This window comes from Staurois parvus, unplaced genomic scaffold, assembly GCF_062004578.1.
Source record: "Staurois parvus isolate SC_StPar_1 unplaced genomic scaffold, SC_StPar_1.0 ptg002435l, whole genome shotgun sequence".
NCBI lineage: Eukaryota > Metazoa > Chordata > Amphibia > Anura > Ranidae > Staurois > Staurois parvus.
The window spans coordinates 12,175-32,500 of record NW_028320231.1 but is presented as its reverse complement, the minus strand read 5'-3'; the positions used below and the strand labels follow the sequence as shown (position 1 = coordinate 32,500).

The 20,326-nt window shown below is 43.7% G+C and overlaps 1 protein-coding gene across 1 annotated transcript in view; it reads left to right on the top strand.

Annotated features, from left to right (window-relative positions):
• Positions 1 to 17,797, top strand: part of LOC149430879 (unconventional myosin-Ig-like) — a gene marked incomplete at its 3' end in the record, with an annotated part of 43,969 nt that extends 26,172 nt beyond the window's left edge. Inside the window, exons 3-6 of the mRNA XM_089665963.1 lie at positions 6,231 to 6,324; positions 11,863 to 12,028; positions 13,645 to 13,698; positions 17,708 to 17,797. Of these exons, the coding sequence (XP_089522089.1) occupies positions 6,231 to 6,324; positions 11,863 to 12,028; positions 13,645 to 13,698; positions 17,708 to 17,797 (404 nt within the window). The remainder of the gene's footprint in view (positions 1 to 6,230; positions 6,325 to 11,862; positions 12,029 to 13,644; positions 13,699 to 17,707) is intronic.
• Between the last annotated feature and the right edge of the window lie 2,529 nt (positions 17,798 to 20,326).

The window sequence follows — 20,326 nt, the reverse complement described above, 5'->3', positions numbered from 1 at the left end:
TGCATTTCAACACACAGTATATATATATATATATATATATAAATAATAATTATTATTATACAGGATTTATATAGCGCCAACAGTTTGCGCAGCGCTTTGCAATATAAGGGAGACAGTACAATTACAATACATTTCAGTACAGAAGGAATAGAAGGGCCCTGCTCGTGGAGCTTACAATATATATATATATATATATATATATATATAATTTTTTTTTATAAATATATTTTCTAAAACGCATATAATTAAAAATGTATTTTTAAAAATATTTTCATATATTTTTTAATATATAAAAAACACATTTCAACACACAGAATAAATATATATATACACACACATTTTTTTAAGTAAATATATTTTCTCAAAGGTATATATTTAAAACTATATATTTTTTAAAATATACTCAGATTTTTTTAACATAAAAAAAGTAATTTTAACATATATTCTTACATATATTTGTAAATGCATTCCAACATTGTAGATTAAATGCATTTTCAAAGACATATATTTGAAAATGTATTTTTTAAAACATCTTGCACATATTTTTTTAATATATAAAAAAATGCATTTCATCACACAGTGTGTATGTATATGTATGTATAGATTGTGGCAGTGTGGTGTCCTGCCACGGCCAAAATAAAGCTGATAACCCTGGATTTTCAACCAGGCAGGTTGAGGGGCTCCAGAGAGTTGATGGATTGCAGAGGAAACTGGCTTTTCAGTTTCCTCATTTACTCATTAAGTCTGTTTTGGGATCTGGAGCCTGGAGATTTCAAAGAGATCTGGGAGGGATGAAATCTCCAATCCGGGGTCCGTGTTTTGAGAACCCCCAGCACAGTGATTGCACAGGTGTGTGCAGGCCTTTTTATAGAGAACTAACCATAGTTCTGGGCTCCACCCCGGCAAACGGAGTCAGGAGGGCTCCACCCCGGCAGACGGGAGGTCTCTGCCTTGGAGTCAGGTGGAAGCCAGACTAGCTGTGTGCTGGTGCCATATTTTGGGAAGAGTCTGCAGGAGGCAGACTTAAAACTGAGTGCAAGCCAGGAGGCTGAATACTATTGATTTGCTTGATGTTGGATACCCCTGCGTGGGAAGCATTTGTGTTTCTTGAACTTTCTTGTAAATAAAAGTGGGCAAAAAAGCCCTTAAAAGAAGCGAGTTGCTGTGTGCTTTGAAGAAGCTCTACCACGTTGAAGCGAGTTCCCACATATGGTGGAGGATGCGGGCAGAACTGGAGATCCCAGCAAGGAAGTAAGTTCCTGTGTTGAACTGTGTTTGGTGCATGACTCTGCACTATCAGTGTGTGCAGGTGAGGAGATCCTGCAAGAGAAAAGGAACTTGCCTTAAAGAGACAGTGCTCCATTGTGTACCTGGACTGTGCAAAAGTGTTGTGGAGTGACTGCAAAGATGGGGCGGTCAAAACTCAAAAAAGAAGCAAGCTTTTCTGAAATGAGAGACAGAGCCCTGTGGCTGGAGGGGTTGTTACCACCAGAACAAGCCCCATACATGGCTACACAGAGTTTGCCACAGTGGGAAGTGCATGCTGTTGTCCCTGGCAATGCTGGTGAAAGGAAACCAGTTTTCTGTGTGCAGAGTACTAAGCCTGAAAGAGGATGCAGTGTTGGAAGTTCGGCCAAGATACTGCCGCAAGAGCGCTGTTTGCGGTGCAGTGAATGGGGGCACACTGTCTCCAAGTGCCCTTTATCCCAGCTTCCAGTACAAGGTGACACAACCAGACAAAGGTCTGGGTATGCAATTGGGAAGCCTGTTTGGAGTTCCAGGAAGGAGCAGCAGGCTGCCCAAAAGTTTCAGAAGAATGTGGTTGCCCATAGCAACACATGTGACTTCAGGCCTGCGGACCCTGTGAGAGAAGTGTCATCTACAGAGGATTGTGGCAACGCAGAGATGAGAGTTCAGCGCATCTGGAGGAACCCACAAATTTCAGCTGGGAGAGTGCCATCTCCCATAGCAACAGGAGAAAGCCTGCCAACCAGGAGAAGGGGCTACAAGGGAGATGTGGTTCCATATCCCAAGAAGGTTGTCGGTGGAACCATACCCTGCCTGGAATGTGGTCAGTTTGGGCATGGTATCTTTACCTGCCCCCGATTATGGAATACCACTGATGAGGGTGCTACTGGGCAAAAGTCTTCATCTGCAAGCCCAGATTCATGTTTAAAAATGTTGGCAGCCACCTCTAGCAACAGTGAGGAAGTACCTGTTGTGCCTACAGGGGGTGCCAAGGAGTCAGAAGTGCCTGCCACAGTATCATCCTATAGCTGCATGGATGAACTGGCTGGCCAAAGCCAAGCAGAGGAGATGACCGAAAGGATCCAGATCCCACGCACTCAAGTGAAGGTGAAGCCTGTTACAGTGGTGGGTAAGACTGGTACTTTTGGGATAAATGTGAGAGACACTAATGCACTGATTGAGACTGACCTTGAGACTCTCTGCTATAAATATGGGATACTCCCAGTTGGGAAACCCACTGCTGGTGATCATGAGAGAGACTTGCCTCTGTATAATGCTCTGTTTAGCGGGGAGGCAACGGTTAAAAATGTCAATGTGAAGAGTACTGATATTGGGGTTGCACCAATGTCATATAAACAGAATGCTGAATTAAATGTAGTAGGGGTGACCACTAAGCAGGATGTGTTCTCTCCCCTAGCAACGGTGGTTAAGGTAACCCAGGATAACTATGGTGTTGCTCTGGTGGACCAGACTGTATCTGAAGTGAGTGATGAGAATTTGTTATTTCAGTCTGGCAATGGTGAATCTAAAAGGTATGAATGTATTCATAATGATGATGGGTCAATGCAATCCACTAATGCAAAAGTTTTTGTAGTGAATGGCAAGCACCTAGTGCACGGTGGTGAGAGTAAGAAATTGCAACCGGCTGTGCCTAGAAATGGAGTCTCCCATTGTGATATGGATAATGAAGATATAGGTAATGGATCTGATACAGAGCCACTCTGTCCCTCTGTGTCTCCTTCAGCGGTTGGAGTGGTACTGCGTAGTACCTCTGATGGGATCACAGGGACAATGGACTGGGACAGATGGGCAACAAGCTTGTTGGCATTAATAAAAGATGCCTCTGTGGGTAACAATGGGGTGGACATGGTTTCTGCTGTGCTGAATAGAGGGACTGTGGAGCAGCTATTAGTCCAGGGCGCTCCTGTCGCTGCCAAAAATAACCCACCGCTGGTAAAAGGCACCGTTAAGGATAAACGCTCAGCAGAAGTTTTGCCCACAGCCCATAAAGGAGTTAATGGTGTAGTGTACCAAACTGATATCCATAGAGAAGCCATGGAAGAGCTCATTGACACTGAGCCTCAGAGTATTTGGGTGAACCCCACACCTGGTTACGCTCTGGGAGAGCCCCAGGTTATTGTATTGGGTACCTCTAGCCGAGAGGAAGCCTCTTTAAGAAGCACCACCTCTGAGGCATCAGTAAATGAGGGTCTCCATGTCTCCAGGAAAGTCTTATGTGTGGAATCAGGCTGTCTCTTTATAACAGACCTGCTGAAGGAAATGTTAGCCTTCTGGAGTGTACAGCCGGTGTATACCTTGAGGTCTCTTCCATGTTCGGGAGAGCTGGTACAGTGGAGTCCCGCTAATTGGAGCTTGGTATTACAGGCTATACAAAACAAAGATGGTCAATATAGGAATTCTGTGATACCATCCTTGTTGGTAATGGTGAAAATTGTCTTTCAGTGCATGGCTGGGTTGCTTCATAGCAGTAATCGGTATGAGAGGCACACCAGAGTACTGCTTGACAGGACAGAGGTTTGGGCAGAAGTGCCGGAAGACACATGTATATGTGATGTGGTTGGGGTCGTCAACCCTAATGTAGCATTATGTAAGGATGGTTTGGCATCAGGACAGTTGCTGGCAGAGTCTTTTGTGACAGTGAAGTTGGTGGATAGTGAAGTTTCCATGGGAGACACCCACTCCGCTGTGTGTGATTCCTCTCCAGAAACTGCCCTGCCAATTACTAGTGAAATGAGCTCTGACAAGAGTAATTTTGATAATGATAAAAACGGAAATGTGTTGACGAATTTGGATTGTCTGATTACTGTGTGTGATAACAAAAAGAATAGTAGACCAGGTAGTCAGGTTGACATGGTAGCTGGTTCTCCTGAAAGAGGTAATGAGTGCTTAACAGACACAAGAGAGGTTAAGAGTCTGGAAATGGGCCCCCTACAGGTTCAGGAAGGTCACTCTGGAAAAGTTTTCCAAAGGTCCAGTCAACGCCCAAGTTGTAAGAATGAAAGGTCTAAGGGAACTGTCCCAAAGCTTAACAAGGGGATGTTAAAAGTGTTTGATTCCCAAATAAAAGAGCCCACCTCTATTACTAAAGGGTCTAAAAATATAACCCCATCAAAATTAAATAAAGCAAAAAGGGATGGTCTAGAGGAATTTGAGGGAGCACGTTGTAATGTTACAGGTACCAGGCATTTGAAGCTTAGGAGTCAACCCCAGGTTACAAAGGGTACCGAGATTTGTAAACCCCCTAGTGGTAAAAGGACTAGCATAGTTTTAAGGAACTTAGAAAGACCGCGTTTTTGGAAGTGCACTCGTAAAAAGGCACGGGGATGTCGTAGAGCCCAAGTAAGGGGAGACAGGGGAAGTCACCTCTTGGGGCAGGGAGTAGTGTTTCCCTTTGATGAAAACAAAGTCAGCCAGGATTGGACCTCTACCGGTGATAGCCCGCACAGAAGGCCTAAAGCAAGGGTTTTAGGTTTGTGTGTTCCGCCCCCTACGGGGTCAAAACAAAGGGGGGGGATATGTGGCAGTGTGGTGTCCTGCCACGGCCAAAATAAAGCTGAAAACCCTGGATTTTCAACCAGGCAGGTTGAGGGGCTCCAGAGAGTTGATGGATTGCAGAGGAAACTGGCTTTTCAGTTTCCTCATTTACTCATTAAGTCTGTTTTGGGATCTGGAGCCTGGAGATTTCAAAGAGATCTGGGAGGGATGAAATCTCCAATCCGGGGTCCGTGTTTTGAGAACCCCCAGCACACTGATTGCACAGGTGTGTGCAGGCCTTTTTATAGAGAACTAACCATAGTTCTGGGCTCCACCCCGGCAAACGGAGTCAGGAGGGCTCCACCCCGGCAGACGGGAGGTCTCTGCCTTGGAGTCAGGTGGAAGCCAGACTAGCTGTGTGCTGGTGCCATATTTTGGGAAGAGTCTGCAGGAGGCAGACTTAAAACTGAGTGCAAGCCAGGAGGCTGAATACTATTGATTTGCTTGATGTTGGATACCCCTGCGTGGGAAGCATTTGTGTTTCTTGAACTTTCTTGTAAATAAAAGTGGGCAAAAAAGCCCTTAAAAGAAGCGAGTTGCTGTGTGCTTTGAAGAAGCTCTACCACGTTGAAGCGAGTTCCCACAAGATATATAGATAGATATATATATATATATATATATATATATATATATAATTTTTTTTTTAAGTAAATATATTTTCTAAAAGGCATATCATTTAAAAATATTTATTGTTAAAATACATTCTGATTTTTTTTTTTAAATATATTGAATATGGACTAAATTGTAGTATTCCAAATATATGTCAATATATTTGTGAAAAATATTTTTAAACTATATTTAAAATGTATTTTTCTTCCACATGGGTAAAATATTGCAGTTTATATGCAGCATGAAAGTCAGCTTAGACCAATTTATGGTGCCCTAAAGAGGACCTGTTATGGGAATGCTGCCCAGGCAGTGACCAGTATTGTGGTCCCCCCACTGCCGATATTGTCCCTGTTCCTGACTCCCCGTGCCTCGTCCTGCCCTGCGTGTCTCTGTCTGGTGATGGCCGTCTTAGTAGAAGGGCGTGGCTTGCCTTCGGTGATTCGGTGACTGGTGGGGTAGTGATGAAGAAGCAGCAGCAGGAGAAATGGAGGAAGCATAGATCCCCAGAACGAATGAAACAGAAGCAGGGAGATCCTTGCAGTGCAGGCCCTCAGGTACAGCTTCCTCTCCAGCAAGGAGAACAGTGAGCGTAGAACGGGCCTACTGGAGCAGGAGTGGTCATAGCAGACATGAAGCCATAGCCATTGGTTGCCAGGAACTGATATGGAGCATGCATGCCGTGAAGGGATGACCTCCTACTGCAGCACTCCTCCTTCGAATCCCTCGTCCCGACCCCGGGGCCAGTAGTTGTCCCTCTTCTTCATACACAGCATTTCCCTGAATAAAAGTTGACCCCATATGTGCTCTTTCTTCTACAGGAGAGAGCGGAGCAGGGAAGACAGAGGCCAGCAAGTACATCATGCAATACATTGCGGCCATCACCAACCCCACCCAGAGAGAGGAAGTGGAGAGGTAAGTTCGTGGTCATTGAAAAGACAGTGGTGGGTTGTCAGTGCTCACTTACTCCTGGGAAGCCTTGACTGATTTCATAAAGGGGGGTTTCGTGATTTCAAGGTTCTCCAGAATTGAGCGTTTCACTTTCCTTCACCTCATCCATTCACCGAAGAAGGAGGAACTTCAATGACCACTGTAGGATATTTCAGTGGATTACAGAAGCGGCCAGGCCAAGATCTCGCTCTCCTCCTTTTCCTAGTACAGGATCAAGAAGAATTCTTTGTATCTTCTGGCCATGAAACATCTCAAATGATGGCCTTCATCTAGAGAACATGGTCACCATCTTAAAAGTGGTGATGGGGGACTAGTCATGGTCCAGCTATTTCCCATTATGCTGGACTCCGGAAAAGAACCCAGTATACAAAGAAGTGGTGGAGCCACGTAAGCTGAGTCCACCCTTGGCTTCTTGTATGTCTTGGATGCTCCAAGAATGATATCCACCCTTCCATAACTCGTGACAAGTGGGACTTTTCAGTGTGTTCACCCACCTTTGACTGTTTCGGCTACTCTTGTTACTCTATATAATACACGGCTCCAAAAACTGAAAGGAAGACTCTGAAAACCCATCAGATCTCAATGGGGAGGAATCTCCTGCTGGATCTCTATACTGACATGGACGGGGGATGGGTGAGGGACGTAAGAACGCCCCATTGTTTGATGGAAATGAAAATGATCGACCTACAGAGGACTGAATTCAATGACACCCCGAAAATCAAAGTGAAGAAATGATGCAGCAGGCGAGTCCATGTTGGTGAAATGTCATTGCAGCAACTCAGAATGGTCCTCAGTAGTCTGTGTGGCCCCCACGTGCTTGTATGCATGCCTGACAATGTCGGGGGAGGGTCCTAATGAGACCACGGATGGTGACCTGGGGGATTTCCTGCCAGATCTGGACCAGGACATCACTGAGCTCCTGGACAGTCTGAGGTGCAACCTGGCGGCGTCGGATGGACCGAAACATGACATCCCAGAGGGGTTCTATTGGATTTAGGTCAGGAGAGCGTGGGGGCCATTCAATGGTATCAATTCCTTCATCCTCCAGGAACTGCCTGCATACTCTCCCCACATGATGCCGGGTATTGTAGTGCACCAGGAGGAACCCAGGACCCACTGCACCAGGAGGAACCCAGGACCCACTGCACCAAGAGGAACCCAGGACCCACCGCACCAGGAGGAACCCAGGACCCACCGCACCTGGAGGAACCCAGGACCCACCACACCAGGAGGAACCCAGGACCCACCGCACCAGGAGGAACCCAAGACCCACTGCACCAGGAGGAACCCAGGACCCACAGCACCAGGATAAGCCCAGGATCCACCACACCAGGAGGAACCCAGGACCCACCGCACCAGGAGGAACCCAAGACCCACTGCACCAGGAGGAACCCAGGACCCACAGCACCAGGATAAGCCCAGGATCCACCACACCAGGAGGAACCCAGGACCCACCGCACCAGGAGGAACCCAAGACCCACTGCACCAGGAGGAGCCCAGGACCCACTGCACCAGCGTAGGGTCTGACAATGGGTCCAAGAATTTCATCCCCATATCTAATGGCAGTCAGGGTGCCATTGTCTAGCCTGTAGAGGTCTGTGTGTCCCTCCATGGATATCCCCCCCAGACCATCACTGACCCACCACCACAACGATCATGCTGAACCATGTTACAGGCAGCAGAACGTTCTCCACGGCTTCTCCAGACCCTTTCATGTCTGTCACATGTGCTCAGGGGGAACCTGCTCTCATCTGTGAGGGGGAACCTGCTCTCCTCTGTGAAAAGCACAGGGAGTCAGTGGTGGACCTGCCAATTCTGGGGTTCAATGGCCAATGCCAATCCAGCTCTATGGTGCCGGGCAGTGAGCACAGGGCCCACTAGAGGATGTCGGGCCCTCAGGCCACCCTCATGAAGTCTGTTTCTGATTGATTGGTCAGAGGCATTCCCACCAGTGGCCTGCTGGAGGTCATTTTGTAGGGCTCTGGCAGGGCTCATCCTGTTCCTCCTTATACAAAGGAGCAGATACCGGTCCTGCTGATGGGTTAAGGACCTTCTACGGCCCTGTCCAGCCCTCCTAGAGGACCATCATGTCAAGGTAGATAGATTGTGGCCATCATGTCAACGTAGATAGATTGTGGCCATCATGTCAACGTAGATAGATTGTGGCCATCATGTCAACGTAGATAGATTGTGGCCATCATGTCAAGGTAGATAGATTGTGGCCATCATGTCAACGTAGATAGATTGTGGCCATCATGTCAACGTAGATAGATTGTGGCCATCATGTCAACGTAGATATATTTTAGTCATCTTTTAGAAACTCCCTAGCAGCAGAAGGGACCTTCACTTGGTCCAGGGAGGCCAACTAATAATGATTTATGGTCAAGACAGGAAAATTGCAAACTTTTTGAAGAGAAATGAAAGAAGAGAAATTGTTTTCACGAGTCCGGTATACGTTTCAGGAAGTGACTACCATATATGATACCGAAACGAAACACGGACTGCCATTGGATGACTCCAGCTGGCTACAAAGTAATGACTCAGGCAAGACAGTCAGAGCCGGCCCCAATTGTTGAGTAATTTGAACAGCCCCTCCCCCCACCTCACAGAGGGTAACCACACGACTTATCTACAGGACATACATACCTCTTCCTCCAGACGTGTACAATTCGGAGGACCAATCTCTCTCCTTCATTCATTTAACATTTTTACACCTCCAGACTGAGATCTTTATCAGATCTCCTTCACTGCTGTCCAAAGTTTGGTCTTTTAAAATGTATCTTTATAGCTGTACTATATCCAAAACTAAATAGAAAAAAATTAAATATAATAAGTGATTATATATATATAAAATTTTATACATTTATTTTTAAAAAGAAAAAATCCAAAACATGTGATTTAGCCCAGTTTCACAAGACAAATAGCTCAGTACATTTCTCTATAAATACTCCCCTTAAAGTTTATTTAAGCCAACATTTTTATATGTTTATTATTTTATATAATATAGTTTGATTTATATATGGATTAAAAAAAAAAGAAATATATTATATATATTTATTTATTTATGTATTTTTAATTTATTTATACTGTGTGTGTGTATATATAAATATTTTTTTTATTACATTTACATATATAAATCTGAATATATTAAATAGAATATATTTTTTTTATTACATTTACATATATAAATCTGAATAGACAAAAAAGTAAACATTTTTACACCTCCAGACCACAGCCTGAGATCTTTATCAGATCTCCTTCACTGCTGTCCAAAGTTTGGTCTTTTAAAATGTATCTCTATATCTGTACTATATCCAAAACTAAATATATATATATATATATATATAAATAATTAATAATATATATAATTATTATTATAAATATCATAAATTATATATATATATATATATATATATATATATATATATATATATATATATATATAAATATATATATAACATGTATTTTTTTAATAAATAAATAAATAAATAAATATATATATATATATATATATATATATATATATATATATATTTATTTATTTATTTATTTTTTACACCTGCATGAGATCTTTATAAGATTTCCTTCACTGTTGTCCAAAGTTTGCTCTTTTAAAATGTATCTCTATATCAGTATATAATTAATATTAATTAAAAAATAAATAAATATATATATATATATATATATATATTTAATTAATATTTTTTTTTACATTTAAATATATAAATCTAAATATATTAAATAGAAAAAAAAAGTAAACATTTTGGCTTTAGGTACACTTTAAGGGGTGTATTTGTAAATTTTAAAGAGCTATTCATTCCATGAAACTGCACTTGTTCTGTGCAGATGGGGCACATTTTATGCTTTTTTTGGCTATATTCTCTCCGGGTTCAAATTTTCTTAATAAAGTGAATCAGGAAATCACTACATGATGGCCACTAGATGGAATTGATGATCATAAGAAATAAAAACTATCTTTGTCGGCTCCATCTTGTGGCCACAATGTGCTATTTTCCTGATTCGTTCTAAGAAGATCATTGGGCCTGGTGACAAAACAGCCTGAACACATTTTATTTTGCCCCCCCCCCCCCATTGGCCCAGAATGAATGTTGTGCCGTCAAATACACCCCAAAGGGTTACCAACCTGAGTCTACAGCTGCTCATGGACACAGAACCGTAATGGCCAGGTCTGGACAGATCTGATCCTGATGTCTGTGGCCACCTCCAGACCCTGTTAGATGCTCAAATTGGACATCTTGGGGAAAGGTCAAAGTTGTGCGGTAAATTTTGGTGATTGAAATAGTTTCTTCACCAAATTAGCTGAGGAAAGCCACGGTGCTCCCTGTCACCAAGACATCGTCCATTATGGGTCAAGTACGGGTTCACTTCACCTAGGAGGTGCTTTTTGTCCTCCAACCATCTCGAGAACTTCGCCTAGGGGGTGCTTTTTGTCCTCCAACCATCTTGATAACTTCACCTAGGGGGTGCTTTTTGTCCTCCAACCATCTCGAGAACTTCGCCTAGGGGGTGCTTTTTGTCCTCCAACCATCTCGAGAACTTCACCTAGGGGGTGCTTTTTGTCCTCCAACCATCTCGCGAACTTCGCCTAGGAGGTGTTTTCTGTCCACCAACCATCTCGAGAACTTCGCCTAGGAGGTGCTTTTTGTCCTCCAATCATCTTGAGAACTTCACCTAGGAGGTGCTTTTTGTCCTCCAACCATCTCGAGAACTTCGCCTAGGAGGTGCTTTTTGTCTTCCAACCATCTCGAAAACTTCGCCTAGGAGGTGCTTTTTGTCCTCCAACTATCTCGTGATCTTCGCCTAGGAGGTGCTTTTTGTCCTCCAACCATCTCGAACTTCACCTAGGAGGTGCTTTTTGTCCACCAACCATCTCGAGAGCTTCGCCTAGGAGGTGCTTTTTGTCCTCTAACCATCTCGAGAACTTCGCCTAGGAGGTGCTTTTTGTCCTCTAACCATCTCAAGAACTTCGCCTAGGAGGTGCTTTTTGTCCACATCCATCTCGAGAACTTCACCTAGGAGGTGGTTTTTGTCCTCCAACCATCTCGAGAACTTCACCTAGGAGGTGCTTTTTGTCCACATCCATCTCGAGAACTTCACCTAGGAGGTGGTTTATGTCCTCCAACCATCTCGAGAACTTCACCTAGGAGGTGCTTTTTGTCCTCCAACCATCTCGAGAACTTCGCCTAAGAGGTGTTTTTTGTCCTCCAACCATCTCGAGAACTTCGCCTAGGAGGTGCTTTTTGTCCTCTAACCATCTCAAGAACTTCGCCTAGGAGGTGCTTTTTGTCCACATCCATCTCGAGAACTTCACCTAGGAGGTGGTTTTTGTCCTCCAACCATCTCGAGAACTTCACCTAGGAGGTGCTTTTTGTCCTCCAACCATCTCGAGAACTTCCATCACTGCTTCTCTTCACCAGTTCAACACCCGATATATGAGCTTATATGGTAGAACCCTTAACCGTACCGTCTTCCTCTCTCCAGGGTGAAGAACGTTCTCTTGAAATCTAACTGCGTCCTCGAAGCTTTCGGAAACGCCAAAACCAACCGGAACGACAATTCCAGTAGATTTGGCAAGTACATGGACATCAACTTTGACTTCAAGGGTGACCCGACTGGAGGACACATCAACAACTACCTGCTGGAAAAGGTGAGCCAAGCCGTACAGAGGAATACTCTACCTCCCACGCCAAACACGTACCCTTCTAAGGATTTTGCCAGAAATTGATTTCAAGTTGAAATGACCAATTTCAGCTTTGTTGAAATTCCATCTTCCTTGGCCTCGGATATATATAAAATTTATTTTTTATTTTTATTTTTTTTACTCAATTTTAGCTATCATTGCTAATAATAAAACAATAATATTATAATAATAATAATAATTTATATGTATACATTTTAAAAAATATATTTAAAAATTTTTGAAATAAGGTGCCACTGATAATAATAATAATAATAATAATTATTATTATACTTTTTTAAGTTCAAAATATTTTTTTCCAAGTTCTTTTAAAATTTTAAAAATAATAACTTTAAAAAAATAAAAATAGATTAAATGAGCTACCACTGCAAATAATAATAATGATAATAATAATATTTTTAAAGTTCTTTTTAAAGTTTTTGCAAAAAAATTTAAAATAAAAAATAGATGAAATGAGCTAGCAATAATATTAGTACTTTTTTTAAGTTCCAAAAAATATTTTTTCTCCAAGTTCTTTTAAAGTTTTAAAAATAATAACTTAAAAAAAATTAAAATAGATGAAATGAGCTACCACAGCAAATAATAATAATAATGATGATGATAATAATAATAATGATGATAATAATAATAATATTTTTAAAGTTCTTTTTAAAGTTTTTGAAAAAAACATTTAAAAATAAAAAAAATAGATGAAATGAGCTACCACTGCAAATAATAATAATAATAATAATAATTATAATTATAATAATAATGATAATAATATTTTTTAAAGTTCTTTTTAAAGTTCTTGAAAAAAAAAAAGTAAAATAAAAAAAATAGATGTAGCAATAATAATTATAATAGTACTTTTTTTTAAGTTCCAAAAAATATTTTTTTCTAAGTTTTTTTAATGTGTCAAAATAAAAATGAGATGTAATGAGCTACCACTGCTTAAGAAAATAATAATAATAATAATAATAATAATGACAACATTAATTAACTTTTTCTATGTTTTAATTTAATTTTTTTAATTTTTAAAAGTTTTTTTAAAATAAAATAAATTGTAAAAAAATAAAAAAAATAAAAAAAAGAAGAAGTGACGTACTGGTAAAAAACAGCCCAGGGCAAATTTTAAAAGTTTAAGAAAGAATCTGATCTACTCATTTTACAAGTCCATAATAGAGAATCAGAGTCTCCATACAGTTGGATTCACCTGATTGGATACAAGCCGTTCACCCAACACCATCCATGTCTGATATTCCACCAATTGTCTTTGTTTTTGTATCCTCCATCCACTACAATGTAAGTCTGAGGAATATTTGGTAAAATGATTTTTGCCATCACTGGGTTACTGTGCTTCTCTATGCACTCTCAGCAGATCGAATGTATGAATGGTGAACAATGGGCATCGTAGCCACTAGATGGCGCTGAGTTTCATAGTAAATACGTATGCTCATCATCTCCATCTAGTGGCCATCATGCAGTATTGTCCCCATTCACACATTCGATCTGCTGTGACGGTAGCCATAGGATGTTCCGGGGGACGGACAGCTGACCCGCGTCTCATAATTCTTCTCTCATTCCAGTCTCGGGTCCTCAAGCAGCAGCCGGGAGAGAGAAACTTCCATTCATTCTACCAGGTGAGCCAGTCTCTGACCGTCTCCTGTACTATGTCCGCAGTCTCTGGTCATCTCCTGTACTGTGTCCGCAGTCTCTGGTCATCTCCTGTACTATGTCCGCAGTCTCTGGTCATCTCCTGTACTGTGTCCGCAGTCTCTGACCATCTCCTGTACTATGTCTGCAGTCTCTGGTCATCTCCCGTACTGTGTCTGCAGTCTCTGGTCATCTCCTGTACTGTGTCTGCAGTCTCTGACCATCTCCTGTACTGTGTCTGCAGTCTCTGGTCATCTCCTGTACTGTGTCTGCAGTCTCTGACCATCTCCTGTACTGTGTCCGCAGTCTCTGACCATCTCCTGTACTGTGTCTGCAGTCTCTGGTCATCTCCCGTACTGTGTCTGCAGTCTCTGGTCATCTCCTGTACTGTGTCTGCAGTCTCTGACCATCTCCTGTACTGTGTCTGCAGTCTCTGACCATCTCCTGTACTATGTCCGCAGTCTCTGACCATCTCCTGTACTATGTACGCAGTCTCTGACCGTCTCCTGTACTATGTCCGCAGTCTCTGGTCATCTCCTGTACTGTGTCCGCAGTCTCTGACTATCCCCTGTACTATGTCTGCAGTCTCTGGTCATCTCCTGTACTATGTCAGCAGTCTCTGGTCATCTCCTGTACTGTGTCCGCAGTCTCTGACCATCTCCTGTACTATGTCTGCAGTCTCTGACCATCTCCTGTACTGTGTCCGCAGTCTCTGGTCATCTCCTGTACTATGTCTGCAGTCTCTGGTCATCTCCTGTACTATGTCCGCAGTCTCTGGTCATCTCCTGTACTCTGTCTGCAGTCTCTGGTCATCTCCTGTACTGTGTCCGCAGTCTCCGGTCATCTCCTGTACTATGTCCGCAGTCTCTGGTCATCCCCTGTACTGTGTCCGCAGTCTCTGATCATCTCCTGTACTCTGTCTGCAGTCTCTGGTCATCTCCTGTACTATGTCCGCAGTCTCTGACCATCTCCTGTACTCTGTCTGCAGTCTCTGATCATCTCCTGTACTCTGTCTGCAGTCTCTGACCATCTCCTGTACTATGTCCGCAGTCTCTGACCATCTCCTGTACTATGCCTGCAGTCTCTGGTCATCTCCTGTACTATGTCTGCAGTCTCTGACCATCTCCTGTACTGTGTCCGCAGTCTCCGGTCATCTCCTGTACTATGTCCGCAGTCTCTGGTCATCCCCTGTACTGTGTCCGCAGTCTCTGACAATCTCCTGTACTCTGTCTGCAGTCTCTGGTCATCTCCTGTACTGTGTCCTCAGTCTCTGGTCATCTCCTGTACTGTGTCCGCAGTCTCTGGTCATCTCCTGTACTATGTCTGCAGTCTCTGGTCATCTCCTGTACTATGTCTGCAGTCTCTGGTCATCTCCTGTACTATGTCCGCAGTCTCTGGTCATCTCCTGTACTATGTCTGCAGTCTCTGGTCATCTCCTGTACTATGTCCGCAGTCTCTGGTCATCTCCTGTACTGTGTCCGCAGTCTCTGGTCATCTCCTGTACTGTGTCCGCAGTCTCTGGTCATCTCCTATACTATGTCCGCAGTCTCTGGTCATCTCCTGTACTGTGTCCGCAGTCTCTGACCATCTCCTGTACTGTGTCCGCAGTCTCTGGTCATCCCCTGTACTGTGTCCGCAGTCTCTGGTCATCTCCTGTACTATGTCCGCAGTCTCTGGTCATCCCCTGTACTATGTCCGCAGTCTCTGGTCATCTCCTGTACTATGTCCGCAGTCTCTGGTCATCTCCTGTACTGTGTCCGCAGTCTCTGGTCATCTCCTGTACTGTGTCCGCAGTCTCTGACCATCTCCTGTAGTATGTCCGCAGTCTCTGACCATCTCCTGTAGTATGTCTGCAGTCTCTGACCATCTCCTGTACTATGTCTGCAGTCTCTGACCATCTCCTGTGCTATGTCTGCAGTCTCTGGTCATCTCCTGTACTGTGTCCGCAGTCTCTGACCATCTCCTGTGCTATGTCTGCAGTCTCTGGTCATCTCCCGTACTGTGTCTGCAGTCTCTGGTCATCTCCTGTACTGTGTCTGCAGTCTCTGGTCATCTCCTGTACTGTGTCTGCAGTCTCTGGTCATCTCCTGTACTGTGTCTGCAGTCTCTGGTCATCTCCTGTACTGTGTCTGCAGTCTCTGGTCATCTCCTGTACTGTGTCCGCAGTCTCTGGTCATCTCCTGTACTGTGTCTGCAGTCTCTGGTCATCTCCCGTACTGTGTCTGCAGTCTCTGGTCATCTCCTGTACTGTGTCTGCAGTCTCTGGTCATCTCCCGTACTGTGTCCGCAGTCTCTGGTCATCTCCTGTACTGTGTCCGCAGTCTCTGGTCATCTCCTGTACTGTGTCTGCAGTCTCTGGTCATCTCCTGTACTGTGTCCGCAGTCTCTGGTCGTCTCCTGTACTATGTCTGCAGTCTCTGGTCATCTCCTGTACTGTGTCTGCAGTCTCTGGTCATCTCCTGTACTGTGTCTGCAGTCTCTGGTCATCTCCTGTACTGTGTCTGCAGTCTCTGGTCATCTCCTGTACTGTGTCTGCAGTCTCTGGTCATCTCCTGTACTGTGTCCGCAGTCTCTGGTCATCTCCTGTACTGTCCGCAGTCTCTGGTCATCTCCTGTACTGTGTCTGCAGTCTCTGGTCATCTCCTGTACTGTGTCTGCAGTCTCTGGTCATCTCCTGTACTGTGTCTGCAGTCTCTGGTCATCCCCTGTACTGTGTCCGCAGTCTCTGGTCATCTCCTGTACTGTCCGCAGTCTCTGGTCATCCCCTGTACTGTGTCTGCAGTCTCTGGTCATCTTCTGTACTATGTCTGCAGTCTCTGGTCATCTCCTGTACTGTGTCTGCAGTCTCTGGTCATCTCCTGTACTGTGTCTGCAGTCTCTGGTCATCTCCTGTAATACACAAAACATATTAAACATCTGGTGCAGCTTTACAGTGTCTTGGCGGATGAATTGATATTCAGAATTTGCTGATATTTAGTGGAATTTATAGATTGAGATCTGAAGTATAAGAGAGGGATGGAGAGGGATGGAGAGGGATGGAGGTGGATGGAGGTGGATGGAGGTGGATGGAGAGGGATGGAGGTGGATGGAGAGGGATGGAGGTGGATGGAGGTGGATGGAGAGGGATGGAGGTGGATGGAGAGGGATGGAGGTGGATGGAGAGGGATGGAGGTGGATGGAGGTGGATGGAGAGGGATGGAGGTGGATGGAGAGGGATGGAGGTGGATGGAGGTGGATGGAGAGGGATGGAGAGGGATGGAGAGGGATGGAGGTGGATGGAGTGGGATGGAGGTGGATGAAGGTGGATGGAGGAGGATGGAGGAGGATGGAGAGGGATGGAGGTGGATGGAGAGGGATGGAGGTGGATGGAGAGGGATGGAGGTGGATGGAGGAGGATGGAGGTGGATGGAGAGGGATGGAGGAAGATGGAGAGGGATGGAGAGGGATGGAGGTGGATGGAGGTGGATGGAGAGGGATGGAGGTGGATGGAGAGGGATGGAGGTGGATGGAGGTGGATGGAGAGGGATGGAGGTGGATGGAGGTGGATGGAGGGGGATGGAGGTGGATGGAGAGGGATGGAGGTGGATGGAGAGGGATGGAGGTGGATGGAGGTGGATGGAGGTGGATGGAGGGGGATGGAGGTGGATGGAGAGGGATGGAGAGGGATGGAGGTGGATGGAGGGGGATGGAGGTGGATGGAGGTGGATGGAGAGGGATGGAGAGGGATGGAGAGGGATGGAGGTGGATGGAGGGGGATGGAGGTGGATGGAGAGGGATGGAGGTGGATGGAGGGGGATGGAGGTGGATGGAGAGGGATGGAGAGGGATGGAGGTGGATGGAGGAGGATGGAGGGGGATGTAGGTGGATGGAGGAGGATGGAGGGGGATGGAGGTGGATGGAGGAGGATGGAGGTGGATGGAGAGGGAAATGTCTACAACATAGACTGTAGTGAAGTGCATTTCTGCTGTGTACTGATCACATGACTTGGTCTTCCAGCTGCTACTGGGGGCTCCGGAGTCTTTACTGAGCTCCTTCCACCTGCAGAGGGACCCCGCAGTCTACGTCTTCACCAGAGAGGGCGCCAATGTAAGTGACCAGAAACACCAATAATTGGAGGGGCTTCACTGAACCGATCCCAGAAACAAGCGCAATAATTGTCTCTGAGCGCCTGATCACCTGATCACATGATTACCTGATTACCTGATTATCTGATTACCTGATCACATGATTACCTGATCACCTGATCACAATAACCTGATCACGGGGAGTCCATGGCAGCAAAAATCATTACAAATAAAACATTTATGATAATAAATACTTATAGTACTACTAAACACTAATACACCTACTACTCCTCCTCCTACTACTACTACTCCTACTGCTACTACTCCTCCTACTACTACTACTACTCCTCCTACTACTACTACTACTACTACTACTCCTACTACTCCTACTATTACTACTACTACTACTACTACTCCTACTACTCCTACTACTCCTACTATTACTACTACTACTACTACTACTCCTACTACTCCTACTATTACTACTACTACTACTACTACTACTCCTACTATTACTACTACTACTCCTACTACTCCTACTATTACTACTACTACTACTACTACTATTACTACTACTACTACTCCTACTATTACTACTACTACTCCTACTACTCCTACTATTACTACTACTACTACTACTACTATTACTACTACTACTACTCCTACTATTACTACTACTACTACTACTCCTCCTACTACTACTACTACTACTACTACTATTACTACTACTACTACTACTCCTACTATTACTACTACTACTACTACTCCTACTATTACTACTACTACTACTACTCCTACTACTCCTACTATTACTACTACTACTACTCCTACTATTACTACTACTACTACTACTCCTACTATTACTACTACTACTACTCCTACTACTCCTACTACTACTACTACTACTACTACTCCTACTACTACTACTACTACTACTACTACTACTCCTACTACTACTACTCCTACTACTACTACTACTACTACTCCTACTATTACTACTACTACTACTCCTACTACTCCTTCTACTACTACTACTACTACTCCTCCTACTACTACTACTACTACTCCTACTACTACTACTACTACTACTACTCCTACTACTCCTACTATTACTACTATTACTACTCCTACTACTACTACTACTACTACTACTACTACTACTACTATTACTACTACTACTACTACTACTCCTACTACTACTACTCCTACTACTCCTACTATTACTACTACTACTACTACTACTCCTACTACTACTACTACTACTACTACTACTACTCCCACTACTCCTACTATTACTACTACTACTACTACTCCTACTACTACTCCTACTATTACTACTACTACTACTCCTACTACCACTACTACTACTATTACTACTACTACTACTACTCCTACTACTACTACTCCTACTACTACTACCACTACTACCACTACTACTACTCCTACTACTGCTACTCCTACTACTACTACTCCTACTACTACTACCACTACTACTACTCCTACTACTGCTGCTGCCACTACTACTATTACTACTACTCCTACTACTACTGCTACTCCTACTACTACTACCACTACTACTACCACTACTACTACTCTTACTACTGCTACTACCACTACTACTATTACTACTCCTGCTACTACTACTACTAATACTACTACTGCTACTACCACTACTACTATTACTACTCCTCCTACTACTGCTACTACTGCTACTACTACTACTACTGCTACTACCACTACTACTACTCCTACTGCTACTACCGCTGCTACTACTACTACTACTACTATTCCTACTACTACTTCTTCTACTACTACTCAAACTACTACTACTACTACTACTACTACTACTCCTAATACTCCTACTTCTAATTCTCCTACTACTACTACTACTACTCTTACTACTACTACTACTACTTGTACTCCTCCTACTACTACTACTCCTACTACTACTCCTACTACTACTCCTTCTACTACTACTCCTACTACTCCTACTACTTCTCCTACTACTACTCCTTCTACTACTCGGACTCCTACTGCTACTCCTACTCCAACTACTACTATTCCTACTACTACTACTCCTATTACTACTGTTCCTACTACTACGACTACGACTACTACTACTACTACTATTACTACTCCTCCTACTCCTACTACTACTCCTACTACTACTATTCCTACTACTACTCCTACTACTCCTACTATTCCTACTACTACTACTACTACTACTACTACTACTACTACTACTACTATTCCTACTACTACTACTCCTACTACTACTCCTAGTCCTACTACTCCTACTCCTACTACTACTACTACTTCTACTGCTCCTACTACTACTCATACTCCTCATACTCCTACTACTACTATCTCTACTACTCCAACTCCTCCTCCTACTACTACTACTCCTACTACTACTACTACTACTACTACTACTACTACTACTACTCCTACTACTACTATCTCTACTACTCCTACTCCTCTTACTACTACTCCTACTACTCCTTCTCCTACTATTCCTACTACTACTATCTCTTCTACTCCTTCTCCTCCT